The sequence below is a fragment of the Epinephelus lanceolatus genome, chromosome 1 (genome assembly GCF_041903045.1).
Source record: "Epinephelus lanceolatus isolate andai-2023 chromosome 1, ASM4190304v1, whole genome shotgun sequence".
Lineage (NCBI taxonomy): Eukaryota > Metazoa > Chordata > Actinopteri > Perciformes > Serranidae > Epinephelus > Epinephelus lanceolatus.
Genome location: NC_135734.1, coordinates 48,978,102 through 49,003,541, shown reverse-complemented (window position 1 = coordinate 49,003,541; position 25,440 = coordinate 48,978,102). Strand labels below are relative to the sequence as shown.

At 39.2% G+C, this 25,440-nt stretch overlaps 2 protein-coding genes across 2 annotated transcripts; both read left to right on the top strand.

Moving 5' to 3' along the window:
* The first annotated feature begins 2,945 nt into the window (after positions 1-2,945).
* On the top strand, positions 2,946-5,477 carry LOC144464639 (odorant receptor 131-2-like). Its single transcript, XM_078172252.1, has 2 exons — positions 2,946-3,101; positions 4,662-5,477. The coding sequence occupies exons 1-2, from the start codon at positions 2,946-2,948 to the stop codon at positions 5,475-5,477; spliced, it is 972 nt and encodes a 323-aa protein (XP_078028378.1).
* Positions 5,478-11,865: 6,388 nt separating this feature from the next.
* Positions 11,866-20,548, top strand: LOC117256892 (odorant receptor 131-2-like). Its single transcript, XM_078172247.1, has 2 exons — positions 11,866-12,021; positions 19,724-20,548. The coding sequence occupies exons 1-2, from the start codon at positions 11,866-11,868 to the stop codon at positions 20,546-20,548; spliced, it is 981 nt and encodes a 326-aa protein (XP_078028373.1).
* The last annotated feature ends 4,892 nt before the right edge of the window (positions 20,549-25,440 follow it).

Sequence of the window (25,440 nt, the reverse complement as noted above, 5' to 3'; positions counted from 1 at the left end):
AGTAGCAGTCTTGAGCCCTGCAGATGAAATAAACATCTTGCTTGCTCACGCTATCACTCTCTATGTGTGTGTGAGAGAAAGAGAGCCACAGGAGAGAGCAAGAGAACCAAATCGCCAAGTCTCCTCTCAGTGGCTTAAAAAATGACGTGACCATTTGTACTCAATGTTTGCAATATAGTAAGTAAGTCACAGATCTGTACCTTAAAATCTGCATAAAAAAGGACAGGCGAAGGGCATTAGACACTGCACACAGAAGAATGGAAATCCTTGTGAGTACATGAGACCATAGGCATAGGATTTGGTAGGGACGGCAGGGACATGTCCCTACCAATATTCAGCCCCTTCTGTAATGTCCCTACCAATATAAACACTCGCTGTCGGCGTCTGCGCAATATGGTACACAAAGGGTTAACAATCGTTGGTGTCTACCATACGTCCCGCCTCCCGCCTCTACCCTCGTATTGCTCATCGATTGGCTCTACCGTTATTGTGGTAACGTGTGATTGGTCCTCCCCAGCGCCGCTCTCTCCACTGACTTTGTGGGTGCGCGTCACCGTACAGTTCACGGCGGTTCGTGAGGGAACGACACATACACGCGCGTCACCATTAGCGCTCCACACCAGAGCGCCAAGTGTGAACGCGTGCCAGTGATCTGTGACTGTCTATGGTCCTGAAAGGTCGCGTGCACAGCGTACATTTCAAATTCGCATTCTACAAACACGTGCAGACGGCTGAAAAATGAAATGCCAGCAGGCCCAGCACCAACAACAGTCTTTGATGAACTGGATGAAAAGGAAGAAAACAGATGTGAGTCGGTTGGTTCAGTAAATAAGCTAAAAGAATCTTATTTTCTGCCAACACCTGTTGATGTTAGGCTAACTGAATGGCGTTCCTTGGCAACTCTTTGCTAGATAATGAGATGCTAACAAGCTAGCTGAGCTAAGTTTGGCAACTATTAGATCAATATTATATGCCAGAGAACATGAAATTCCACTTCACATGCTCCATCAGCAATCATAGATGTCATGTAGTGATGACACAGTTCAAATTAAAATAAAAAAAGAAATCACAGGGAGTACCACCAGCTGGTCTGGGAGCTTTGCCTGGATGATGGTCGGTTCAAGCCTTTTTTTTTTTTTGGGAGGGTTGGGTTTTCTCTTTTCTTTTTTCTTTTCTATTTTGGTTCTTTGTTGTTTTTAACCTCTGTGAGGCACTTTGTGTTACTGTTGTATGAAAAGTGCCATATAAATAAAGTTGATTTGATCTGATTTGATTTGGAAACATGCTACTCCACTGCTTGTTTAAATCTCACCACAGTGAGTTTCTGACTTTTATAATATAGGCCTGTGTTATTCCATATATCAATGTTGATAAACGTGTTATTGAATAAAAATAACCATTACCATTGATCCATTGATCTGATTTATTGGTCTCAGCATGGCCTTGTGCAAAATAGCACTTATTGCCTATACACTGGGGCAACTTTGTGGCCATTGAAGAGCATTACAACAGCTGCTTCTCCAGTCCACATCTGTTTGTATGTGCGCTTTTCATCAACCTCTTTAGCCCTTTTTTTTTTTTTTTTTTTTTTTTTGTATATGATTGTTCTGAAAAATATATCATGAGTAGAAGATTTCAGTATTGCCCAACTCTAATGTTCAAACAAGTTTTGTTCTTGTTTGACTGACAGGTCATCGTCCAGTCACCTTACATTCTCTGACATGATGCAGGTCTCATGCATCATCCTGCTCCATATAAAGCCATCAAACAGATTTCAGTCTCATTTCATGACTGATGAAAGTGGACGCTGGAGTAAACTATCCAAGGTAGGAAAGACCTTGATGTTTTTATTTACAGTATGACAATCCTTTTGAACTACATGGGCATATGCTGAGCCCCAGTGATCACTTTTCTCCTAAACTGAGCATATTTTCAAAACTGTTTAACTATATGGTAAAGAGGATGTGTATGAAAGAGTGGAAAACACTTCATCTGAAAAAACAAACAAACTTTAATTCCTACATTTTTCTAAAGTGATCATTTGGCATAACCTTATATTAATATTTATTTATCTGGCATTTGTTGATCTTTTTTTTAACCTTTTTAAAAAAATGGTGTATATAGAAAAGCAAATAATATTTTCCTTTTTCTTTCACTGAGACAGTTAGAATATTAGATAGTCTCATTCTGAAACTACTATGCCTAAATCTATATTGCCACTCTCTGTTTTTAAGTAAAGCATGTTATCAGTGCTGTAAAACATTTAGGGCCCACGCAAAAATTAGCAACGTATATAGACGAATGCTTTCTCCAGAGAAAGTACAGAAAATAGAAAACAAATAAATAAAATTTAAAATCGCAGTAATGCCATATTAAAAATACTTTAAATCTTTGTCTGTAACAGAGGCCGACAGGCTGCTCATCAGATCAATGAATTCCTCATCTAATGGCTATAACGTGTCGACTGGTCTGAGCTATCGAGACGCCTACAACACAGCTGTAGCCAAAAATGTGATTGTTGTGGCTCTTGGCCTCATCATCAACTATATCAATGGTACTCTGATTCACACCTTCAGAAAACATCAGGTCAGACTTCTTCATTATTTTTGTTGTTATTAATATCATAATCATTATTGCTGCAACCTCTGTTGGACTGATTTGTATATTTTATCAGTGCTGTAAAACATTTAGGGCCAACGCAAAAATTAGCAATGTATATAGATGAATGCTTTCTCCAGAGAAAGTACAGATGAGTTCATGGTTGTATATTTACTTTATTCTCTGTGCATAATTCCTTGAATTGTTACCCAAGGTATTCCTGCAATCATGGGAAAACTCTGAAAATAGAAAACAAATAAATAAAATTTAAAATTGCAATAGTGCCATATTAAAAACATTTTAAATCTTTGTCTGTAACAGAGGCCGACAGGCTGCTCATCAGATCAATGAATTCCTCATCTAATGGCTATAACGTGTCGTCTGGTCTGGGCTATCGAGACGCCTACAGCACAGCTGTAGCCAAAAATGTGATTGTTGTGGCTCTTGGCCTCATCATCAACTATATCAATGGTACTCTGATTCACACCTTCAGAAAACATCAGGTCAGACTTCTTCATTATTTTTGTTGTTATTAATATCATAATCATTATTGCTGCAACCTCTGTTGGACTGATTTGTATATTTTGTTATTACACTTTATTTATCGTTTATTATTTACTACACTGTAGTCATACTATAACATATTATATTATATTATGTTAATATGTTATGTTTTATCACATTATTTACTTTATTATATTTTTTTTACTAAAAGAACACTTCACTCCACAAATGACCATTTGCATAACAGTACTCAACCAATAATACATTGAATTTTGGGGGGTAAAATAATAAAAAATAAACTTTTTCTTGCATGGCTGCATGAACAAAAAATCCATAAACACAGAAAATTCTTGATGAACTGAAGTCATAGGTGTCTGTGTTTAACCGTAGCAAAACTATATCAAAACATCCCATTACAGACTCTCAAACAACTCATGCAGTATCATCCAAGTCTCCTTTATCGGGTCGTATGCTCAGTACTTCACAAACTGACAGCCGTTTCTGACGGGGAACTGAACTAAAGGTGAAACTTATCTATGCTCTCTTCAAAGGCAGACTCCACTGAAAAGGGAAAGTAAACTACAGACATTTTCTCTATATCTTCATCTTTATTTTATTTTACTGAGGGTTTTTTAAGTACACAATATCGTTTAATTAGTTTTTAAATTTTTTTTTCCAAAGTACAGATTTAATTGTTATTTCAGTTCAGTAAAATGTTTTTTGCCCCCACACCTAATTTTAAATTTTAGCAAAGTTTTCGTCAACTACAATTACCTTGATCTAAAGCAACTCTTTAAAAGGTCATTTTGGGAGTGAAGTATTTCTTTAATACAGATTAACACCAAGTGTCATTATCTATTTTACATTATTTTGTTGTATGCTGTTGACATATCACTATACCTTGTTTTGTTTTTAATTGTATAGTTTCTATTTTTACTTCTGTCCTTTATCTAGTTTCATACATCTCCATTTATTTTCTTAATATCTCTGTTTTCTTTTAGCATTTATTTATTTTCTTTGGGGATCAATAAAGGCTTATCTTATTTTATTATCAAGATAAGTATTATTCAGTTATCAGTTGTTCTAGACAGACAGACAGACAGACAGATAAAAATAGGGCTGACCCAAATGCTGTTGCCATGGTAATCAACATACAAATTGTGTTTTTGAAAAAAAAAACCACAAATTAAGAAATAGTAATCAAATATTATTTATTACGCATCAACATTAATTATCATCAGTTATTCTCAGACAGGGACATTTAAATTTAACAATGGTTTTAGGAGTCCAACTCACTCTCATCTACTGTCAGTTAGCAGCAGTCCAGCACTACTGAAACTGTGACAGTTTCACCACACGTGACAGGGTTACAGATACCCAAGCAAGATGTCAAAAAAAGTCAAACATCTGGAAACCTTTATTAATTGCAATATTTCCCATTGAAGCTTCCAACCCCCAGAAACTGGTTCTCAGGACAGCCCTAGATTAAAGTCAAAAAGAAAGATGAGATGTTTCAACTGACTAATTCCTTTCTTTTCTTTTCTTCTCTCCTCTTTCAGATATTTTATGTGAATCCCCGTTACATCCTATTTATCCACCTGGTGGTGAACGACATGATCCAGCTGACTTCAACCATCAGCTTGTTTGTCTTCAGTTACGTCTTCTACAGAATCAATGCTTCTTTATGTTGCCTTATTATTACCTTATCTATCTTCACCACCCTCAACACTCCATTAAATTTGGCTGTCATGGCAGTGGAGTGCTACATTGCTATTTGTTTACCACTGCGACACGCTGAGCTCTGCACCATCAAAAGAACTTATGTTCTGATTGGTTGGATTTGGGTCATGAGTTCAGCCTCAGCCCTGCCAGATTTGTTCATTCTTCTGGCAACAGAGCCTGTACAGTTATTTTATTCCACAATGTTCTGCAAAAAGGACATCCTGTTTCGACATCCTATACACTTAAAAAAGAGGGATGTTTCTTACATGATTTACCTAACTGGTGTTTGGCTCACTCTCCTCTACACCTACATCATGATCTTCTTAGCTGCTAAAACAGCTAAATCAGCTAAAGGAGACACAAAGAAGGCCAGGAATACAATCCTTCTCCATGGATTTCAGCTATTGTTGTGTATGCTAACCTATATAGCCCCTGCATTGAGAAAGGCTCTCTTTTACTGGTTTCCTAAACATCGTGTACAAATAGTCTTTGCTTCCTATATCATTGTCCAGATCCTTCCCAGGTTTCTCAGTCCTATTGTGTACGGACTACGAGACAAGACATTCAGACAGCATTTGAAAAAGTATCTGCTATGTACAGCGAGCACAAGCATTAAACCACTGACTGCAGCAAAAGTCATGTTACTCTATTAAACAACAAAGAAGACAGCCCTGCTGTAGATACATCTTTCATCAAGGCCTACCAGTGTGAAGGGTCTGTTTATGAAAAGTTTGTTTTGTACATAGAGAAAAAAATGCTGTACAATGGTTCAACCAGACAAAATCATTCAATGAACTACAGTTACAATAAAAGTAAATAAAGTAGTGACTGTCACAATAAAGTTTAGTAAAGTACTGTTGTAATAAGTTAAATTAAGTACTGTTATAATAAACATGAATAAAATACTGGTATAATAAAGTTACATAAAGCATTGTTATAATTCAATAAATCAAAGCAGACACAGTGGTGCTTTTATCTTGAGGCATCAGCTCATCTCAGGCCAGAAGTGTTGATGTTTTTGCTGTGAACTTAAAGCTTCTGCTCAACAGTCAGATATAAGCAGTTAGCTCGAACTTAAACTGTTGCTGTGGCATCTTCAAACGTGAGGATTTATTCACTGTGAGCTGGAAGAACACTAACAGCTCTCCACTTTATATGATAACAGTATTTGAGGGTGGCACTGGTGCTCCATGGTCACAAAATGCCACTAAATAGTAGCAGTCTTGTACCCTGGAAATCCAGAGTTCTCGCGAGAGCACAATTTTAATTTGCTCAGCGAATCACTCTGGCAATGATCCTCACTACCTGCCCATGAAACCGAGCTGCACCAATCACATCGGTGTATCTGATATAGGCGGGCCAGAGGCGAGCAAAACAGATGACGACAGCGCTGCGATGACGAAGTCTGGAATCAGTCAGTAAACATTGCAAGATGGCTACGGATGAACACCAGTTGTTTGAAACGGCTTTGGCCGCTACAATGAACGAGTTAGACTTGGCTTTTTCTCTAAAAGAGGAACAGAAGACGGCGCTTGAGTCTTTCCTTTGCAAGAAGGACATTTTGCTGTTTTGCCAACCGGATACGGCAAGAGTCTAATCTACCAGTTAGCTCCGCTGGTAGCTGAGCGTATATGTCACCACGTGTATTGTTCTGATTGGTCGTAGTGCTATCCAATTGCGTGCAGTGATATTTACAAATGCATGCTTGGTGCTGCCCCTCGAGTTGGGCCATTTTCATTACTCATGGCCAGACCCTAAATCTTTCTAGATTACGGTCTGGATTTTCAGGCTAGTAGTCTTGAGCCCTGCAGATGAAATAAACATCTTGCTTGCTCACGTTATCACTCTCTATGTGTGTGTGAGAGAAAGAGAGCCACAGGAGAGAGCAAGAGAAGCAAATCACTAAGTCTCCTCTCAGTGGCTTAAAAAATGACTTGACCATTTATAATCAATGTTTGCAATATAGTAAGTCACAGATCTGTACCTTAAAATCTGCATAAAAATGGACAGGCGAAGGGCATTAGAGACTGCACACAGAAGAATGGGAATCCTTGTGGGTACATGAGACCATCAGACAGAGGATAAATCACAGGGAGTACCACCAGCTGGTCTGGGAGCTTTGCCTGGATGATGGTTGGTTCAAGCCTTTTTATTTTTTCCAGGAAGAGTCCAGTTCTTCCACTAGCAGAAGAATTTCTTGTGGAGGATGGGGACATGAAATCTGAGTGCACCATGGTCAAAAGTTCCACTGTGTAGGCAGCTTTTTGGAGTTGCTGTTGGAAAGCTGTCAGTTATGGAGGTATTTTTGTGTCTTTTTGTTGCAATCATATAAAACTGTTTTGAGAGCATATTTCTTGAACTGCAATCAAAAATCAAGTTTGTAAGTAAAACGTGACCATTTTGCTTATAAATCAGTCCTCTTTGCTTGCGAGTTAAAAACTTTTGCTTGCAGATCAGTCTTCTTTGACTGCGAGTTGAAGTTTTGCTTACAAGTTCAACTGCACTTAATGGGCAGGGCCCACGTTGATGCATGAGGGAAGAGCTTCTATTGGTGGGTTTGACGTGGCTACATACAGAGCGGGCTACACCCACGATTCCCTCTCTCCCACTGGAAAAGCTAGACAGTTGGCATTACTGCTACATCCCGGGGCATCGATGGTACTGACCGTTAAGCCATTGAATAGTTCTGCGCTGGCTAAACAAAAGCAATCTACATGCATCAGTTTAAATAAAACATTCTTGCTATTATTAGGCCTAGTCCACACGGACCCGTGTACTTCTGAAACCGTGTATTATTCTATGCGATTTGAGTCCAGGGTGAAGTTTTTGGAAGACTCCGGTGCCAGCGGTTGCGTGTAGATAGGATAACCGCAGTATTTTATTACCTATCTCCATTGTTTGACGTCAGAGCGACGGCAAATAGCTCAATTCTAAAAGTTTACAAAGTACCAAAATCCCACATCCTGTGTTAAATACAATGTATCTTTTTTTTTTTTTTTTTTTTTTTTGATATTTTTTTGGGCATTTTTAGCCTTTAATGGATAGGACAGACAAGTGTGAATGTGAAAGGGGGAGAGAGAGAGGCAGTGACATGCAGCAAAGGGCTACAGGCTGGCACCTGCTCTACCACTAAGCCACCGACACCCCAAATACAATGTATCTTAACTATATTTACAATGAAGCTTGATTCTGCACTCTGCACTTAGCCCATATGTGAATGTTTACCGTTGCTATGGCAACAAGTGACAGCTGACGTTAGTGTCAGTTAGCTTAGCTCAATCTTCCGACAAACAATAACCCATAAAATTATAGCAGCAGCTACCAACAGTTACAGTCCTTAAAACCTAAGCTAATGTGTTGTCACAGGTTAGATTGTCAAAATTAAGGTAATAACAGCTTAAATCCCTGAGGAACTACGCTAGCATTAGTGACGATTGAATCCACTCGTATGTAGTTACCTTACGTTACAGTTCCCTCAAACAGTATCACGAAGCACAATACAAACTATATAAAGACATTATCTATTAAGGGTACACTACTGATAAAATCTGAAGGTGCTGAGGTGACACTGACCCACCTGAAAGAATAAATGAAAGCAAACGCTGATTTTGCTGGTCTTCAGTAGCTTTACTCTAAGTGTAACTGCCAACTGAAGAGCCAACCGTTGATATACCCAGATTTTCTCTTGTGCCTTTACTCAAATCAGTTATGCTTTAAATTGAATGGGGGGTATCTGTATGGTATCTGTAAAGACACAAAATCGATATCATATGCATAAAATAATGTCACAATTGAGTGGGCAGACACACATAAATACCCTATATGTCACACTAACTTTATTTGTGAGCGTGCTATCACTTGTCTTTGGATGGTATATCCAGCTGCTCGACCTAGCAACCAACGAAGGAGGCTGCTCCTGTTGCTAGCTACCCCAACTATACTACCACGAAAGCAGCGGCGGGCCTGCCAATGGAGGTTCTGGATCCGGCCGGGTCAGACCTCTGTTGGCAGGCCTGTCGCTGCTTTCGTGGTAGTGTAGTTGGTCGTTCAGGTGCCTCTGCTGTTGAATTATGTCGCGCTATTTTTGTGAACGGGTTGTTTTTATTTTCCGCACTTCCCTATTCCGGTATTGACTCTGACTTCTGATTGGTTAAAATGGTCTTTCTGTTAGAAGTTACATCGCCACCTACTGCTTTGGCATGTGTATCATATTTTTTTATCACACCACACGTGGGGACGAATTTTTTTTTGGATACCGGAGCCCGAAAAACTTCGGTTTCAGAATAGATTTTCACCACAGCTCCCACACTGAATTCCCTGTGAACTACAGAACTCCCATGTTGCTTTGTAAGCGTACTAGGCTGATGAGTAGAATTTAAGAAACAGGCTAAATGACATGATGTTGCACACTCTTGTACAGTAGGTGGCGGTATGCACCTTTAAATTGTCTGCAATCTGCCAAACGAGAGAAGAAGAAAATGCTTTGCAAGCTGTCATTCCGATTGAGACTGGCCAATAGAGGGAATCGCCTTGTTGTTTACAAATACTGCTGGGTAGAAAACCAACAGAGTTTAGATATATATATATATATATATATATATATATATATTATTTTATATATTTTTTCATGTCACTATATCACCGGTTAGAAGTTAAGTTAATCTGAAGTTTGTAAAGTCTATAAACACAATGATTGAACAAACATTACTATTTCTATGTGCACGTTTTGTAATTAATAACATGGTTATTGTAGATTAGAGGGGCTAACCGTCAGCTGTTAGCCATTAGCGGTGTCTGTATTAACTCAATAAACGGTCCGTGAAAAAAATATTTTTTTCCAGCGGATGTCTTAGTTACAACATGATTGAGCTAACTGGAGTAGTTTTATGTCGTATCCTACAATGGGAGGCCTTTAACAGATGACGTCCTGATGTTAGCTTTGCTGCTGCTGCTAGCTGTCCCTGTCAGCTGCAGCCACTGATGCTTTCTAGACATTGTGATTTCCCAAAAACTGAATAAATACCACACATAGAAAGACAAAACTGCTTTGCTAGCTCAATCATGTTGTAACTAAGACATCCGCTGGAAAAGATATTTTTTTCACGGACAGTTTATTGAGTTACTGAGTTATAACAGACTATTACATCCCTCGACAGAAACGTGTCTTACAGCTTTCAATTTAGGCCCCGTCCACCAGGTTCAACTTTTTACTCGCAAAACTTTTTGACTTGCAAACGAAAAAATGACTCGCAAACAAAACTTTTGGATATGCATTTTTTAATCAATCATTTTTTACTTGCAATAAAACATTTTTTGATTGCAATATTGATACTTTTGCTCTCAAATCTTTTTTTGATTGCAAAATCTACTCTGATTGAATAGTAAAGAAACAAATGTAGCTCCATAGTCAGTGCCTGCAGGCAACTTAACAACCCACTAGTGGACAGCAGAGGTGAAGGAGGCTGCCAAGTTGAAGGACAAGGCCTCGGGCTTGGTTGGCCCAGGGGTCTCCTGAATCAGCAAACAGGTTATTGGGGAGTCAGACGGGCTGCAGCTGTGACTTTTGCTTTGGTGACTGAGATCAGGGAAGCTTTGGAGAGGGACTTCTGGCTGACTTCAAGAAGAGCGCACATACCGTGGGACAACTCAGCATGACCAAAGCGCTGCTCTGAGAGCCCAACGACTCTCACTGATTCTGCTGAGCTAGCTACAGTAACACTACAACATGTTTCAACAAACATGCAATTAATGGAAACAAAAGACATGGAGAAATAACAGTGATGGTAATATTTTAAAAGTAATGGACTGCTTATTTGGAAACATGCTACTCCACTGCTTGTTTGGTTGCAACTGCAAAATCTCACCACAGTGAGTTTCTGACTTTTATAATATAGGCCTGTGTTATTCCATATATCAATGTTGATAAACGTGTTATTGAATAAAAATAACCATTACCATTGATCCATTGATCTGATTTATTGGTCTCAGCATGGCCTCGTGCAAAATGGCACTTATTGCCTATACACTGGGGCAACTTTGTGGCCATTTAAGAACATTACAACAGCTGCTTCTCTAGTCCACATCTGTCTGTATGTGCGCTTTGCATCTCCCTCTTTAGCCTTTTTTTTTTTTTTGTATATGATTTTTCTTAAAGATATATCATGAGTAGAAGATTTCAGTATTGCCCAACTCTAATGTTCAAACAAGTTTTGTTCTTGTTTTGACTGACAGGTCATCGTCCAGTCACCTTACATTCTCTGACATGATGCAGGTCTCATGCATCATCCTGCTCCATATAAAGCCATCAAACAGATTTCAGTCTCATTTCATGACTGATGAAAGTGGACGCTGGAGTAAACTATCCAAGGTAGGAAAGACCTTGATGTTTTTATTTACAGTATGGCAATCCTTTTGAACTACATGGGCATATGCTGAGCCCCAGTGATCACTTTTCTCCTAAACTGAGCATATTTTCAAAACTGTTTAACTATATGGTAAAGAGGATGTGTATGAAAGAGTGGAAAACACTTCATCTGAAAAAAAGAAAAAAAAAAAGAAGTGTAATCCCTACATTTTTCTAAAGTGATCATTTGGCATAACCTTATATTAATATTTATCTATCTGGCATTTGTTGATGTTTTTTTTTTTTTAATTTAAAAAATGGTGTATATAGAAAAGCAAATAACATTTTCCTTTTCTCTTTCACTGAGACAGTTAGAAATTTAGATCTTATCTATATTGCCACCCTCTGTTTTTAAGTAAAGCATGTTATCAGTGCTGTAAAACATTTAGGGCCTACGCAAAAATTAGCAACGTATATAGACGAATGCTTTCTCCAGAGAAAGTACAGACAAGTTCATGGTTGTATATTCACTTTATTCTCTGTGCATAATTCCTTGAATTGTTACCCAAGGTATTCCTGCAATCATAGGAAAACTCTGAAAACAGAAAACAAATTAAAAAAAACTTGCAGTAATGCCATATTAAAAACATTTTAAATCTTTGTCTGTAACAGAGGCCGACAGGCTGCTCATCAGATCAATGAATTCCTCATCTCATGGCTATAACGTGTCGACTGGTCTGAGCTATCGAGACGCCTACAACACAGCTGTAGCCAAAAATGTGATTGTTGTGGCTCTTGGCCTCATCATCAACTATATCAATGGTACTCTGATTCACACCTTCAGAAAACATCAGGTCAGACTTCTTCATTATTTTTGTTGTTATTAGTATCATAATCATTATTGCTGCAACCTCTGTTGGACTGATTTGTATATTTTGTTATTACACTTTATTTATCGTTTATTATTTACTACACTGTAGTCATACTATAACATATTATATTATGTTAATATGTTTTATCACATTATTTACTTTATTATATATATTATATATTTCTTCACTAAAAGAACACTTCACTCCACAAATGACCATTTGCATAACAGTACTCAACCAATAATACATTGAATTTGTTTTTTTTGTTTTTTTTTGGGGGGGGGGGGGGGGGGGATAATAAAAAATAAACTTTTTCTCGCATGGCTGCATGAACAAAAAATCCATAAACACAGAAAATTCTTGATGAACTGAAGTCATAGGTGTCTGTGTTTAACCGTAGCAAAACTATATCAAAATATCCCATTACAGACTCTCAAACAACTCATGCAGTATCATCCAAGTCTCCTTTATCAGGTCATATGCTCAATACTTCACAAACTGACAGCCGTTTCTGACGGGGGAACTGAACTAAAGGTGAAACTTATCTATGCTCTCTTCAAAGGCAGACTCCACTGAAAAGGGAAAGTAATTTGACCTCCCTGAACACAGAGCTGTTGGTTCACCACTGCCTCAGTTGGTAGTCAGTTTGTTATTGTGTGATGTTGGTGAAACTGAACCAGAGTTCTTTTAGACCTATACTTTCTTTCTTTTTTTTTTAAAGTCAGTTTCGTTTCAGTTGGTTTTCTTCATGAGTTTGCTTGGTTCAGTTGTCATTGTTTAAAAATGTTTAGCTCAGGGTTTTGTTGTTATTTATTTTTATTTCAATATTAGTTTTCTTTATTAAAGTATGGGGGTATTTCTCAGAGGTAAGATTTAAGAAGTTAAGAACAGTTACAAACACAACACTTTTTGAAGGCAATTGACTCACAGTCATGTAGACATCCCAGTCTCAGTAAACATTTGCACCCATGTGGCCTCACGCTCGTTGTGTGTTCAAATTCCACCAAATTGACGAAGACTAAAGCTACAGACATTTTCTCTATATCTTCATCTTGATTTTATTTTACTGAGGTTTTTTAAGTACACAATATTGTTTAATTCGTTTTTCATTTTTTTCCAAAGTACAGATTTAATTGTTATTTCAGTTCTGTAAAATATTTTTTGCCCCCACACATAATTTAAATTTTAGCAAAGTTTTAGTCAACTACAATAACCTTGATCTAAAGCAACTGTTTAAAAGGTCATTTCGGGAGTGAAGTATTTCTTTAATACAGATTAACACCAAGTGTCATTATCTATTTTACATCATTTTGTTGTATTCTGTTGACATATCACTATACCTTGCTGAAATTTTTGCTACTGACCATTTCATTCTACTGTCACTTTTTCAGTGTTGTTTTGTTTTTAATTGTATAGTTTCTGTTTTTACTTCTGTCCTTTTTCTAGTTTCATACATCTCTATTTATTTTCTTAATATCTCTGTTTTTTAGCATTTATTTATTTTCTCTGGGGATCAATAAAGGCCCATCTTGTTTTATTATCAAGATAAGTATTATTCAGTTATCAGTTGTTCCTAGGAGAAGATAGATAGATAAATAAAAATAGGGCTGACCCAAATGCTTCCAAGCTGTGATTGTTGCCATGGTAATCAACATCCAAATTGTGTTTTTGAATGCAGCCTTTTAAATCCCAAACAGCCCAAAAATCAAATATTATTTATTACACATCAACATTAATTATCATCAGTTATTCTCAGACAGGGACATTTAAATTTAATAATAGTTTTAGGAGACCAACTCGCTCTCATCTACTGTCAGTTAGCAGCAGTCCAGCACTACTGAAACTGTGACAGTTTCACCACACGTGACAGGGTTACAGATACCCTCGCAAGATGTCTAAAAATAATAATAATAATAATAATGATAATAAACTTTATTTATAGAGCACCTTTCATGCACGAATGCAGCCCAAAGTGCTTGAACAAAGCAATATCAGAAACAACAAAAACAACAACAGTTAAAACAGCACATCAATTTAAACAACATCAACAAAACGAAACAATAACAGTGATAAAAATCAAATCAAATCAACCTGTATTAAAAGCCAAATAAAAAAGATAGGTTTTCAATTTATTTTTAAAAATAGCTAAGGAGTCTGCCATTCTCAGATCTAAAGGGAGAGTGTTCCATAGTTTAGGGCCATAAAAACAAAAAGCAGCTTCACCGGTTCTCTTGTGGGACACCTTGGGAACAACTAAAAGACAGGCAGTGGATGATCTGAGAGTTCTTGTTGGGGCATAAGAAGAAAGGCAATCACTGACGGTGCTAAATTATTTAAGGCCTTATAAATGAGTAACAGAACTTTAAAATCAATCCTAAAAGAAACAGGCAACCAATGCAATGATGCAAGCTGAGGACTAATGTGATCTCTTTTTTTTGTATTTGTTAAAATCCTGGCTGCAGCGTTCTGAATAACTTGTAGTTTCTTCAGTGACTTTGTAGGGAGACCAGTAAAAAGGGAATTGCAGTAGTCCAAACGGCTAGTGATAAAAGCATGTACAAGTATTTCAGCATCATCCTGAGTTAAAAAAGGTCTAATTTTGGCAATGTTTCTAAGGTGAAAAAATGATGTTTTTGCAACTCTGTTAAAATGGCGAATAAAATTAAGATCAGAGTCTAAAATCACTCCTAGGCTTGTAACATGTGATTTAATCTGCTGGGACAGACTGCCAAACTTTGACTGAAGTTTCTGCCTTTCTTCTAGTGGACCAACAAGTAAAATCTCTGTTTTCTGCTCGTTTAGCTTTAAAAAATGTTTGTTCATCCAGATGTTAATATCTGTAAGACAGGAAAAAAGACTGTTTAACGCACTAGGGTCTCCTGATGAAACAGAGATATATAATTGCATATCATCTGCATAACAATGATAATGTACATTATGAAGACTAATTATTTTACCTAGAGGGAGCATATATAAAGAAAAGAGGATCGGACCAAGGATGCTCCCCTGAGGTACACCATACTCAACATAAAATGTCTGTGATACAGAATCACCTAGGCTAACAAAGAATTTCCTGTCAGACAAGTAAGAACGAAACCAGTCAAGCACAGCACCAGAAAGACCCATCCATTTCTCAAGTCGATAAATTAATATGGAATGATCAACGGTATCAAACACAGCACTCAAGTCAAGTAAAAAGAGGACAGCAACGTTATTCGAGTCAGCTGCGATTCTGAGGTCACTGACTACTTTTATTACACGGCTCTATTAAATGCTGTATTCTGATTGGTCAGTAGCGGCATTCTGCGGTCTGATATTACTGTGTAATGACCGCTGCTAGTAGCAACGGTCATTACACACAGTTGCTATGTAGCCCAGCGTTGCTAGGGATGCTGCCCTGCAACACTGCAGCTGTCAAACAACTTCCGAGGGAAAAAACAGAAGTCGCTGATTTTAATGGATGCCACTGAAGAAAAAGAATACCTACGGACTTTCTCTGCCAAAAACAAAAGAAGACGGATTTGAATACACACTCGGCAGTCATGCTTAATGACATTTTACGCGAGTTTTATGCCTTGGTTCAGTCCACTAAGCCTGGGTGAGTACAAAACTTTCACCAAAAGTTGTCGAATCCGGTCAGTTTTAATGCACTTCGCAGAGGCAGACAACATTATTTATTTAACTGATAATTAGCCGTGTAATAAGCGGGATAATGTATAATGAGCCGGTGAATACTGGGAAAATAACTCCCTTCAGGGGAATGAAACCTATTCTATTCTGTTCTATTACCCTGTCGGGAGTTATTTTCCCAGTATTCACCGGCTCATTATACATTATCCCTTACTTAATAAGGCAGTTTCTGTACTGTGGTTAGTGCGATAGCCAGATTGAAATTTATCCAATAAATTATTAGTGTTAAGATGATTAAATAGTTGATTAAAAACAATTTTCTCCAACAGTTTACCGATAAAAGGGAGATCTGAAATAGGCCTGTAATTGGCTAAGTCACTAGTGTCAAGATCAGGTTTCTTGAGCAAAGGTTTCACCATGGCTGTTTTAAAAGCAGCAGGGAAAATACCAGACTGTAGAGAAGTGTTGACGATTCTGGTAGTGTCATTAGAAAGGCACAAGAGACTGGATTTAAAAAGTTTAGTTGGAATAGGGTCTAGTGAGCATGTGGATGACTTCATTTTGGTTATAGTGGCAATAATTTCACTATCTGTGACTAAATTAAAAGATGTCATAGATGGAGGCTCGCTAACAGGTAGATCGCAGATGGTTGTTGAATCTGTGACTAAAATACTGGACCTAATGGTATCAATTTTTCCTTTAAAAAATAGTGCAAATTCTTGACATTTACTTTCTGAGTTTTGATAATTTAAGCAAGGCATCGGTGTTGGATTTAAAAGAGGAGGACTTTAGAGTTGTGTTTATTTTCAATAATGATTTTTGAGAAATGGGCCTGTCTTGCTTGTCTAACAACATTATTGTAAATGCCAATATGGTATTTAAGAATGTCAAAGTGAACATTTAGTTTACTTTTCCTCCATTGTCTCTCAGCTCTGCGACAGTTTCTTTTAAACTGGCAAATAGCATCAGTTTTCCATGGTAGCTTATGGGTTATTTGTCTTTTTTTTAATTCTTGGAGGAGCAGCAATGTCTAAAGAGGATCTTAATTTTTTGTTAAAATCAAATACTAGATCATCAACAGCACAGGCATTGCATGGAGGAAAAGTATTCATGCTATCAAAAAATCTTGTCCTGGCCTTGTCATCAAGTCTTCTTTTCACAACAGTCTCATTGAACTGAGTTGATACAGACGTGGTGACATTAAAAAACACACAGAAACGGTCAGAAACGGGAACACGAGTGATATCAGAAATATCTATTTCAATACCTTTTGTGAGGACCAAGTCTAGTGTATTTCCATGATTGTGGGTAGCCCCCTTGACATGTTGCACAAGACCAAAGCTAGCCAGAAGATCTAAAAATTCTGTGGCATATAAATCAGCGGTATTATTAATATGACAGTTAAAATCCCCAAGTAAAATAATCATGTCATAACTGGTGAGAGCAATGGACATGAAATCAGAAAACTCAGATAAGAAGTTGGAGTTGTATTTAGAAGGTCAATAAATAGTTATAGTTAGTATAGACTGCTGAGTCTTAATAACCGAGGATAAGTATTCAAAACTTGAAAATTCACCAAAGTTACTTCTTGAGCAGGTGAAATTGTTAGAGAAGATACTGGCCACTCCTTCTCCTCTTTTATCTTGACGACTCGAGTATAGAAAGCCATAATTTGGGGGAGATGATTCCATTAATATGGCAGAAGCAGTTGAAGAGAGCCAACATTCAGTTAAGAATAAAAAACTGAGACTTGTTGGGAAATAAAATCGTTAATATAAAAGCTCTTACGAGAGAGGAATCTGATATTCAGAAGTGCTAACTTTATTAGTTCAGGTTTTGGTTTTGGGCAGACAGGGATTGATTGAGTTTTAATTTTCACTAGGTAGCGAGGGTCAGATCTCCTGCGCATTTGGCAGAATCTAAAAGACTTGTAAGAAAGTGACCATGCAGTTGCAGTGGAGTTGGTTGAAATAAATAACAAATTGGCATTAGGGGCCCATGGGGGGGCAGTGGTGAGTCAAAGAGGAGTTTGAGCTGCCACAGGGGGCGGGGAGGAAGAAGTCTGGAAGGGGGTGTGTGATGTAAACAACAGTCAGTCACGTGCAGCGCGTGTGGCAGTTTGTATAACATGCTGTACAGCATGATGCAAATTAGCGGCTAGCATCCTACTGCCCAGTTGGTTTGGGTGTACTCGGTCCGGCTTGTAGAATGAATAACGATTCCAGAATAGGTTAAAATTGTCAATATAGGCGAAGTCAAAGTCTCTGCAGGTGGAATACAGCCACGTATGGAGGCTGCGGACTCGGGTGAACCGCTCATCTCTACGAGCCAATGTTGGAATCGGACCAGATATGAACACCGATTTACCTGTGGTGCGCAGGACGCTGAAGAGGTCTCTAAAATCGGCTTTCGTCAGCTCGGACTGCTTACGAGCAGTGTCATTACATCCTACATGGACAATAATTTTAGTGACTGTGGAAGGCAGGGAGCGCAAAAGCTCCGGGAGTTCATTTAAGATGACAGGCACAGTAGATCCGGGGAGGCAGCGAGTGACTGTTTTGAGGAAGCGAACTTGCCTGATGATGGAGTCCCCCACAATTAAGGTGGTTGTTGGGAAGAGGGGGCGAGGAGGTGCTGGTTGGGCCTTGCTTCGATCAGATGAAGGCCAGTTGCTCTCTAGATGATACGGCTTGGAAGCAGCATGGCGAGGGGGAGACCCCGGCGAGTGCCATTGCACCGCATTCCTGAGCAGCTTGTGCCGTGCCGCCAAGCCGCCGAGCCAGCAGAATGGGATGCACTCTGCCCAGGCCCCGAGTGCTCCGAGGCCACAGGGACGGAGACAGAGACGGTCGTTGGAACCCCAGTGGCGGAAACACTGGCTAGAGCCAGTGGGACTGCCAGCCCCAGCCGCAGAGATGTAAACACCAGCCGGGGTGGCTTGCCTGGGAACGGCCCCCGGCTCCAACTTTGCAGTCAGCGGCGGAGAATCATCCATACTCAGGAGGTCATACCTGTTGGACAGCTGGAGTTCACAGATGGGTTGCGGGCTGGTCTTACATGCCTTCTTGCCAGATGCCACGGACCAGGGCTCATGTTGTGGGGTGGAACTATGTACTCTGCACCTCGGGTTCGGTGTAAAATCCAGTGCGGCAGCAGACACAAGCTTAGGCTTTGCACCCAGGAAGAGCCAGTGGTCATCACATTGGAGATGTGACGGCGGGGCCGAAGCAGCCAGCCCACTTGCAGCAGGAGAACCAACGAGGCTGGAGGCAAGCTGAGAGACGGAGGCAGGAGCAACACTCGCCAGGGCCAGTAGAGCAGCGTCCGTAGCCGGGATGGTGGAGTCCAACTCAGCGATGTTGACAGGCGGACCTGCGCCCAGTGTGATTACAGAATCCAGGAGTTTTTCTTCATTCCAGATCTAGTAAAGGTCAGAGATACGGCGTTCCAGTTCAGCAATGGCCTGAGATTTTTGGAGACAGCCATCGCACCCGTGTAGGGGGGTAAGTAGGACCGCAGCGGATGCAGCCATGGATGTAGCTCTTAGCTTAGTGGAGTGAGCTAATTAGCTTAGCCACCGATTACAAGCAGTCCGGCAAACAGTTCATTAAGACTACTAAAATCCACGTCTGATGACTAAAATCCTTTCTCCAGTTAAAAGATGTCGTTAAAAACGACCAAAACCCAGAGAGTGTGTCACAAGAATCATGCTAAAAACTAGATAAAATGCCAATTTTAGACAGGTTAGCATTGTCAACTCACAGCAAGAGGTGGCGACAGATGCCTTTCTGTTTTATGAACTCAATGATACACAACAGCAGCAGCAGCAGCAGTGTATTAGCCTACTTCTCCCTTTACTGTTCTTGCCCCGTCTCGCTTGCTCCCTTTCCGTCATCAGCACTCATTATTCCCTCTCATGCATGCACCTTCTTTGACAAAAGTCAAATATCTGGAAGCTTTTATTAACTGCAATATTTCCCACTGAAGCTGAAGCTGAAGAAAGATGAGATGTTTCAACTGACTGATTCCTTTCTTTTCTTCTCTCCTCTTTCAGATATTTTATGTGAATCCCCGTTACATCCTATTTATCCACCTGGTGGTGAACGACATGATCCAGCTGACTTCAACTATCAGTTTGTTTGTCTTCAGTTACATCTTCTACAGAATCAATGCTTCTTTATGTTGCCTTATTATTACCTTATCTATTTTCACCACCCTCAACACTCCATTAAATTTGGCTGTCATGGCAGTGGAATGCTACATTGCTATTTGTTTACCACTGCGACACGCTGAGCTCTGCACCATCAAAAGAACTTATGTTCTGATTGGTTGGATTTGGGTCATGAGTTCAGCCTCAGCCCTGCCAGATTTGTTCATTCTTCTGGCAACAGAGCCTGTACAGTTATTTTATTCCACAATGTTCTGCAAAAAGGAAATCCTGTTTCGACATCCTATACACTTAAAAAAGAGGGATGTTTCTTACATGATTTACCTAACTGGTGTTTGGCTCACTCTCCTCTACACCTACATCATGATCTTCTTAGCTGCTAAAACAGCTAAAACAGCTAAATCAGCTAAAGGAGACACAAAGAAGGCCAGGAATACAATCCTTCTCCATGGATTTCAGCTACTGTTGTGTATGCTAACCTATATAGCCCCTGCACTGAAAAAGGCTCTGCTGAACTGGTTTCCTAAACATCGTGTACAAATACTCTTTGCTTCCTATATCATTGTCCAGATCCTTCCCAGGTTTCTCAGTCCAATTGTGTACGGACTACGAGACAAGACATTCAGACAGCATTTGAAAAAGTATCTGCTATGTACAGCGAGCACAAGCATTAAACCACTGACTGCAGCAAAAGTCATGTTACTCTATTAAACAACAAAGCAAGTAGACAGTCCTGCTGTAGATACATCTTTCATCAAGGCCTACCACCCACTGCTGTTAGATTAGGCCCTCCTGTTACACTAAGCACCAATAAGCATTGCAGTTTGCAAATCCACTGCTTGCTGTCTGAAAATACTTCAGATCTTTACAAACTTCACTAGATCATGTTTATATAATAGAGTTTTTTATATGTAAAGTTCAAACATTTGTAATCGTCTGCTTGATTGGGTCCAGTCAGATATCTGAGAGGACTTCTCTGTATGTTTGCATGGTCTTTCATGCTTTAAAGGCGCTGTATGCAAGAATGTGGCCAAAACGGTTACTGCACTCAAATTCAAAATACTGCCGCGAGTCGTGTCCGCGGGGCTGGACAGCGGCACGCTGGAGACTGATTTGTTTGCCCACGGGTGGCTGCCGTGCCTCTGTCCCCAGCGCCGCTCTCTCCACTGACTTTGTGGGTGCGCGTCACCGTACAGTTCACGGCGGTTCGTGAGGGAACAACACATACATGCACGTCACTGTTAGCGCTCCACACCGGAGTGCCGAGTGTGAACACGCGCCAGTGATCTGTGACTGTCTATGGTCCTGAAATGTCGCGTGCACCGTACATTTCAAATTCACATTCTACAAACAAACACGTGTAGATTTTGCGGCTGAAAAATGAAATGCCAGCAGGCCCAGCACCAACAACAGTCTTTGATGAACTGGATGAAAAGGAAGAAAACAGATGTGAGTCGGTTGGTTCAGTAAATAAGCTAAAAAAATCTTATTTTCTGCCAACACCTGTTGATGTTAGGCTAACTGAATGGCGTTCCTTGGCAACTCATTGCTAGATAATGAGATGCTAACGAGCTAATACTAGCTGAGCTAAGTTTGGCAACTATTAGATCAATATTATATGCCAGAGAACATGAAATTCCACTTCACATGCTCCATCAGCAATCATAGATGTCATGTAGTGATGACACAGTTCAAATTAATGTTTGTAGTAAGAAGACATGATAGAAACAGTCTGAATAAATAAAGTGTAAACACTATAAATAATAGCGCCTTCATTGACAGTCTTCAGCATCCATGGTGTGTGAAGGAGAGACTTAGGAGAATAGAGCTCCACTGCTCCCAGTAAAAACACCAAAACTAAGTCATATTTAGGTAATAGATATTGGGTGTAAGTGCAACATTTTGCACACAGTTGTATTATAATGATTTTGGAGCATTTACATTTTTGTTGATTTATTTTATTTATGTTTAACATGACGAAGCTGACTAACTTGTGTTGATATTATGGCTGTTCTTTAGCCTATATACATTCAGATGTTTAATGAATTACACAATTGTAAAACATACAGTGTGTTTTCCTCAGGCTACAACAATCAAAATCTATGACTGTTGCATCTCAAATTGTCCCACTGTTCACATGTCTTGCATTAGTATATTTTTTGTCAGATGACAAGTAGTAGAGAGGCTGGAAGAGATGGAGGAGAGACAGGAAGAAAGACAGAAGGAAATGGAAGAGAGACAGGAGGAGATAGAGGAGAGACAGGAGCCTCACAGGTGAGATTGAAACATGAAGGATATATGTTGATAGTGAGATTCAGCATTGTGACTAGGGGTAAGTAAAAATATTGATTCTTGATGACTTTAAGTGAAGTGAATTTAAAAAATTCAGTAAATTCAAAACTTGAATTTAATGAACTGGATCCTGAAGTTGTTTTCTGCCTTTTTGATCGATATAAACGACTCAGTAAGACTGACAGCTGATTGAATATATCCGCCATCAACAAGTGCGGAGGCTCGGGAGACATCATGGCTCATTTTAAGGAGCCTTTGCAGGTATGTCAAATTTTGCCTGAAAAAAGGACTGCCTCCTTCCGACATCTCTGACCGAAGCAACCATGACAATATGCTATCAAGTGGGTAGCACTGGGCCTGAAAAAGATTCTATTAAAACTTGATAATCATTGATATTATAGTTTACCCTGGGAAGCACATACGGACAGATGTGGTTAAGTTATCAGTGTATATTTATGTAACTCAATCAATCAATCAATTTTATTTATAAAGCCCAATATCACAAATCACAATTTGCCTCATAGGGTTTTACAGCATACGATATCCCTCTGTCCTTTGGACCCTCACAGTGGATAAGGAAAAACTCCCCCAAAAAAACACTAACGGGGAAAAAAGCGGTAGAAACCTCAGGAAGAGCAACTGAGGAGGGATCCCTCTTCCAGGACGGACAGACGTGCAATAGATGTCGTACAGAACAGATCAACATGATAAATTAACAGTAAACTGTATGACACAATGAGACAGAGAGAGACAGAGACAGAGACAGAGAGAGATGCAGGACAGACGGTAATAACAGTAGCTTACAACAACATTAATGAAAGTAATAATATTATAATTAATAATAATATATTAATATCTGATAGCATACATGTGTGACAACAATCATATGTGTATAATAACAGTAGAAGTATGACTAATGATAACAGCAGCAGCAGGGGGCATCTGGCAGGACCACAGCAGCAGCACAACCACACACGTCACACTATCCAGGCACCGCTGCAATACAAGTTAACCTGAGAGACAGTGGAGCACAAAGGCTCCGGAGAAGAAGCCGATTTAGTGACATGCTGCATTCTGAATTAGCTGGAGAGTTTTTAAGGACTTACTAGAGCTACCAGATAATAGAGAGTTACACTAATCCAGCCTAGAGGTAACAAAAGCGTGGACCATTTTTTCTGCATCTTTTCGGGTCAGGATAGGCCTAATTTTCGCAATATTACGTAGATGAAAAAATGCAGTCCGTGAGGTTTGTTTTAAATGAGAATTAAAAGACAAATCTTGATCAAATGTTACTCCAAGGTTTCTTCTGGTAGTGGTAGAGGCCAGAGCAATGCCATCTAGAGAAACTATGTCATCAGATAAAGAGTCTCTGAGTTGTTTCAGGCCAAGAACAATAACTTCAGTTTTGTCTGAATTTAACATCAGGAAATTGGTGCTCATCCAGGTTTTTATGTCTTTAAGGCAGTTATGGAGTTTAGTTAATTAATTACTTTCTTCTGGCTTCATCGATAAATACAACTGTGTATCATCCGCATAACAATGGAAATTTACAGAGTGATTTCTAATGATGTTACCTAAAGGAAGCATATATAGAGTAAATAGGATTGGTCCGAGCACAGAACCTTGCGGAACTCCAAAACAAACTTTAGTACGTAAGGATGATTCATTATGAACGTGAACAAACTGAAAACGATCAGATAAATAAGATTTAAACCAGCTTAGTGCAGAACCTTTTAGGCCAATTAAGTGTTCCAGTCTCTGTAGCAGAATTTGATGGTCAATTGTGTCAAACGCCGCACTAAGATCTAATAAAACAAGTACAGAGACAAGTCCTTTGTCTGAAGCAATCAGAAGGTCATTTGTAATTTTAACTAGTGCTGACTCTGTGCTATGATGCACTCTAAATCCTGACTGAAATTCCTCAAATAAATTATTATCATGGAGAAAATCACACAGCTGGTCTGCGACTACTTTCTCAAGGATCTTTGACATAAAGGGAAGATTAGATATTGGTCTATAGTTGGCTAACACCTCTGGATCCAGGGTGGGCTTTTTTTAGGAGAGGTTTAATTACAGCTACCTTAAAAGACTGTGGTACATAGCCTGTTAATAAGGATATATTGATCATATCTAATATATGAGTGTTAACTAAAGGTAAGACCTCCTTAAGTAGCCTAGTTGGGATGGGGTCTAAGAGTACACGTTGATGATTTAGATGAAGAAATCACTGCGGTCAATTCTTGAAGAGAAATCAGGGAGAAGCAATCTAAATATATATTAGGTCTTACAGCTGTGTTTGAGGTTAGATAAGTACTATCTGAGGACAGGAGGTCATGAGTTTTGCCTCTAATAGTTAGAATTTTGTCATTAAAAAAGCTCATAAAATCATTATTGCTAAGGGCTAAAGGAATACAAGGCTCAATAGAGCTTTGACTCTCAGTCAGCCTGGCTACAGTGCTGAAAAAAAACCTGGGATTATTTTTGTTTTCTTCTATTAATGCTGAGTAATAGTTTGCTCTGGCATTGCAGAGGCCCCTCTTTTCGTTTTGAGAGTGTCTGCCCAGATTAAACTTAGTTTGGTTAATCGCCAATTCCTTTCAAATTTTTGCAATATTTGTTTTAACTTCCGGGTTTGAGAGTTATACCAAGGAGCGAACTTTCTTTGCTTTGTTAACTTCTTTTTAAGAGGAGCTACAGAGTCGAGTGTTGTTCGCAGCGAGCCTACGGCGCTATCAACAAAATGATCAATTCGGGAGAGGTTAAAGTCGGCACGGGAAACCTCTGTTACTGAAGGACTTGGTATTGAATTTAACGACAGAGTAACCATTTCCTTAAATTTTGCGACAGCACTATCTGATAAACATCTAGTATAGTAACTGTAGCTGAGTGGCGTGTAATCGGGTAAAAAGAAATCAAAAGTAATCAAATAATGATCCAATAGCGAGGGATTCTGTGGAAAGACTGTTAGGTTATCAATTTCAATTCCATACTTCAGAACTAGATCGAGGGTATTCAATTCAAATAAACACAAGAAGTTTGTGCTCTACAAAAGGATCAGCACTCAGTGAATAACCTCCTAAGCCCTATGATAAGCTATTATGGCAAGGCTTAACTATACAGACCAGTGAGCAGTGATAACTAACATGTCTTTGGGGTCATCGGGTGGGAACCTCCTTTCACCGGTGTTTCGTCTAGTTGTCATCTAGTAATGCCAGGTCTCACTGCTCCCTGCACCAACCCAATAACCTCCTTTACCTTACTTACACATGGCTTTCTCAGCCCAAACAGCACTGCCACCTTCAACCAAACCC

Bases quoted from the DNA above. Each gene is read 5' to 3' on its own strand.
- LOC144464639 (XM_078172252.1), top strand. From the start codon at position 2,946: ATGAATTCCTCATCTAATGGCTATAACGTGTCGTCTGGTCTGGGCTAT. The intron at 3,102-4,661 runs GTCAGACTTCTT...CTCCTCTTTCAG, and splicing joins ACACCTTCAGAAAACATCAG to ATATTTTATGTGAATCCCCG.
- LOC117256892 (XM_078172247.1), top strand. From the start codon at position 11,866: ATGAATTCCTCATCTCATGGCTATAACGTGTCGACTGGTCTGAGCTAT. The intron at 12,022-19,723 runs GTCAGACTTCTT...CTCCTCTTTCAG, and splicing joins ACACCTTCAGAAAACATCAG to ATATTTTATGTGAATCCCCG.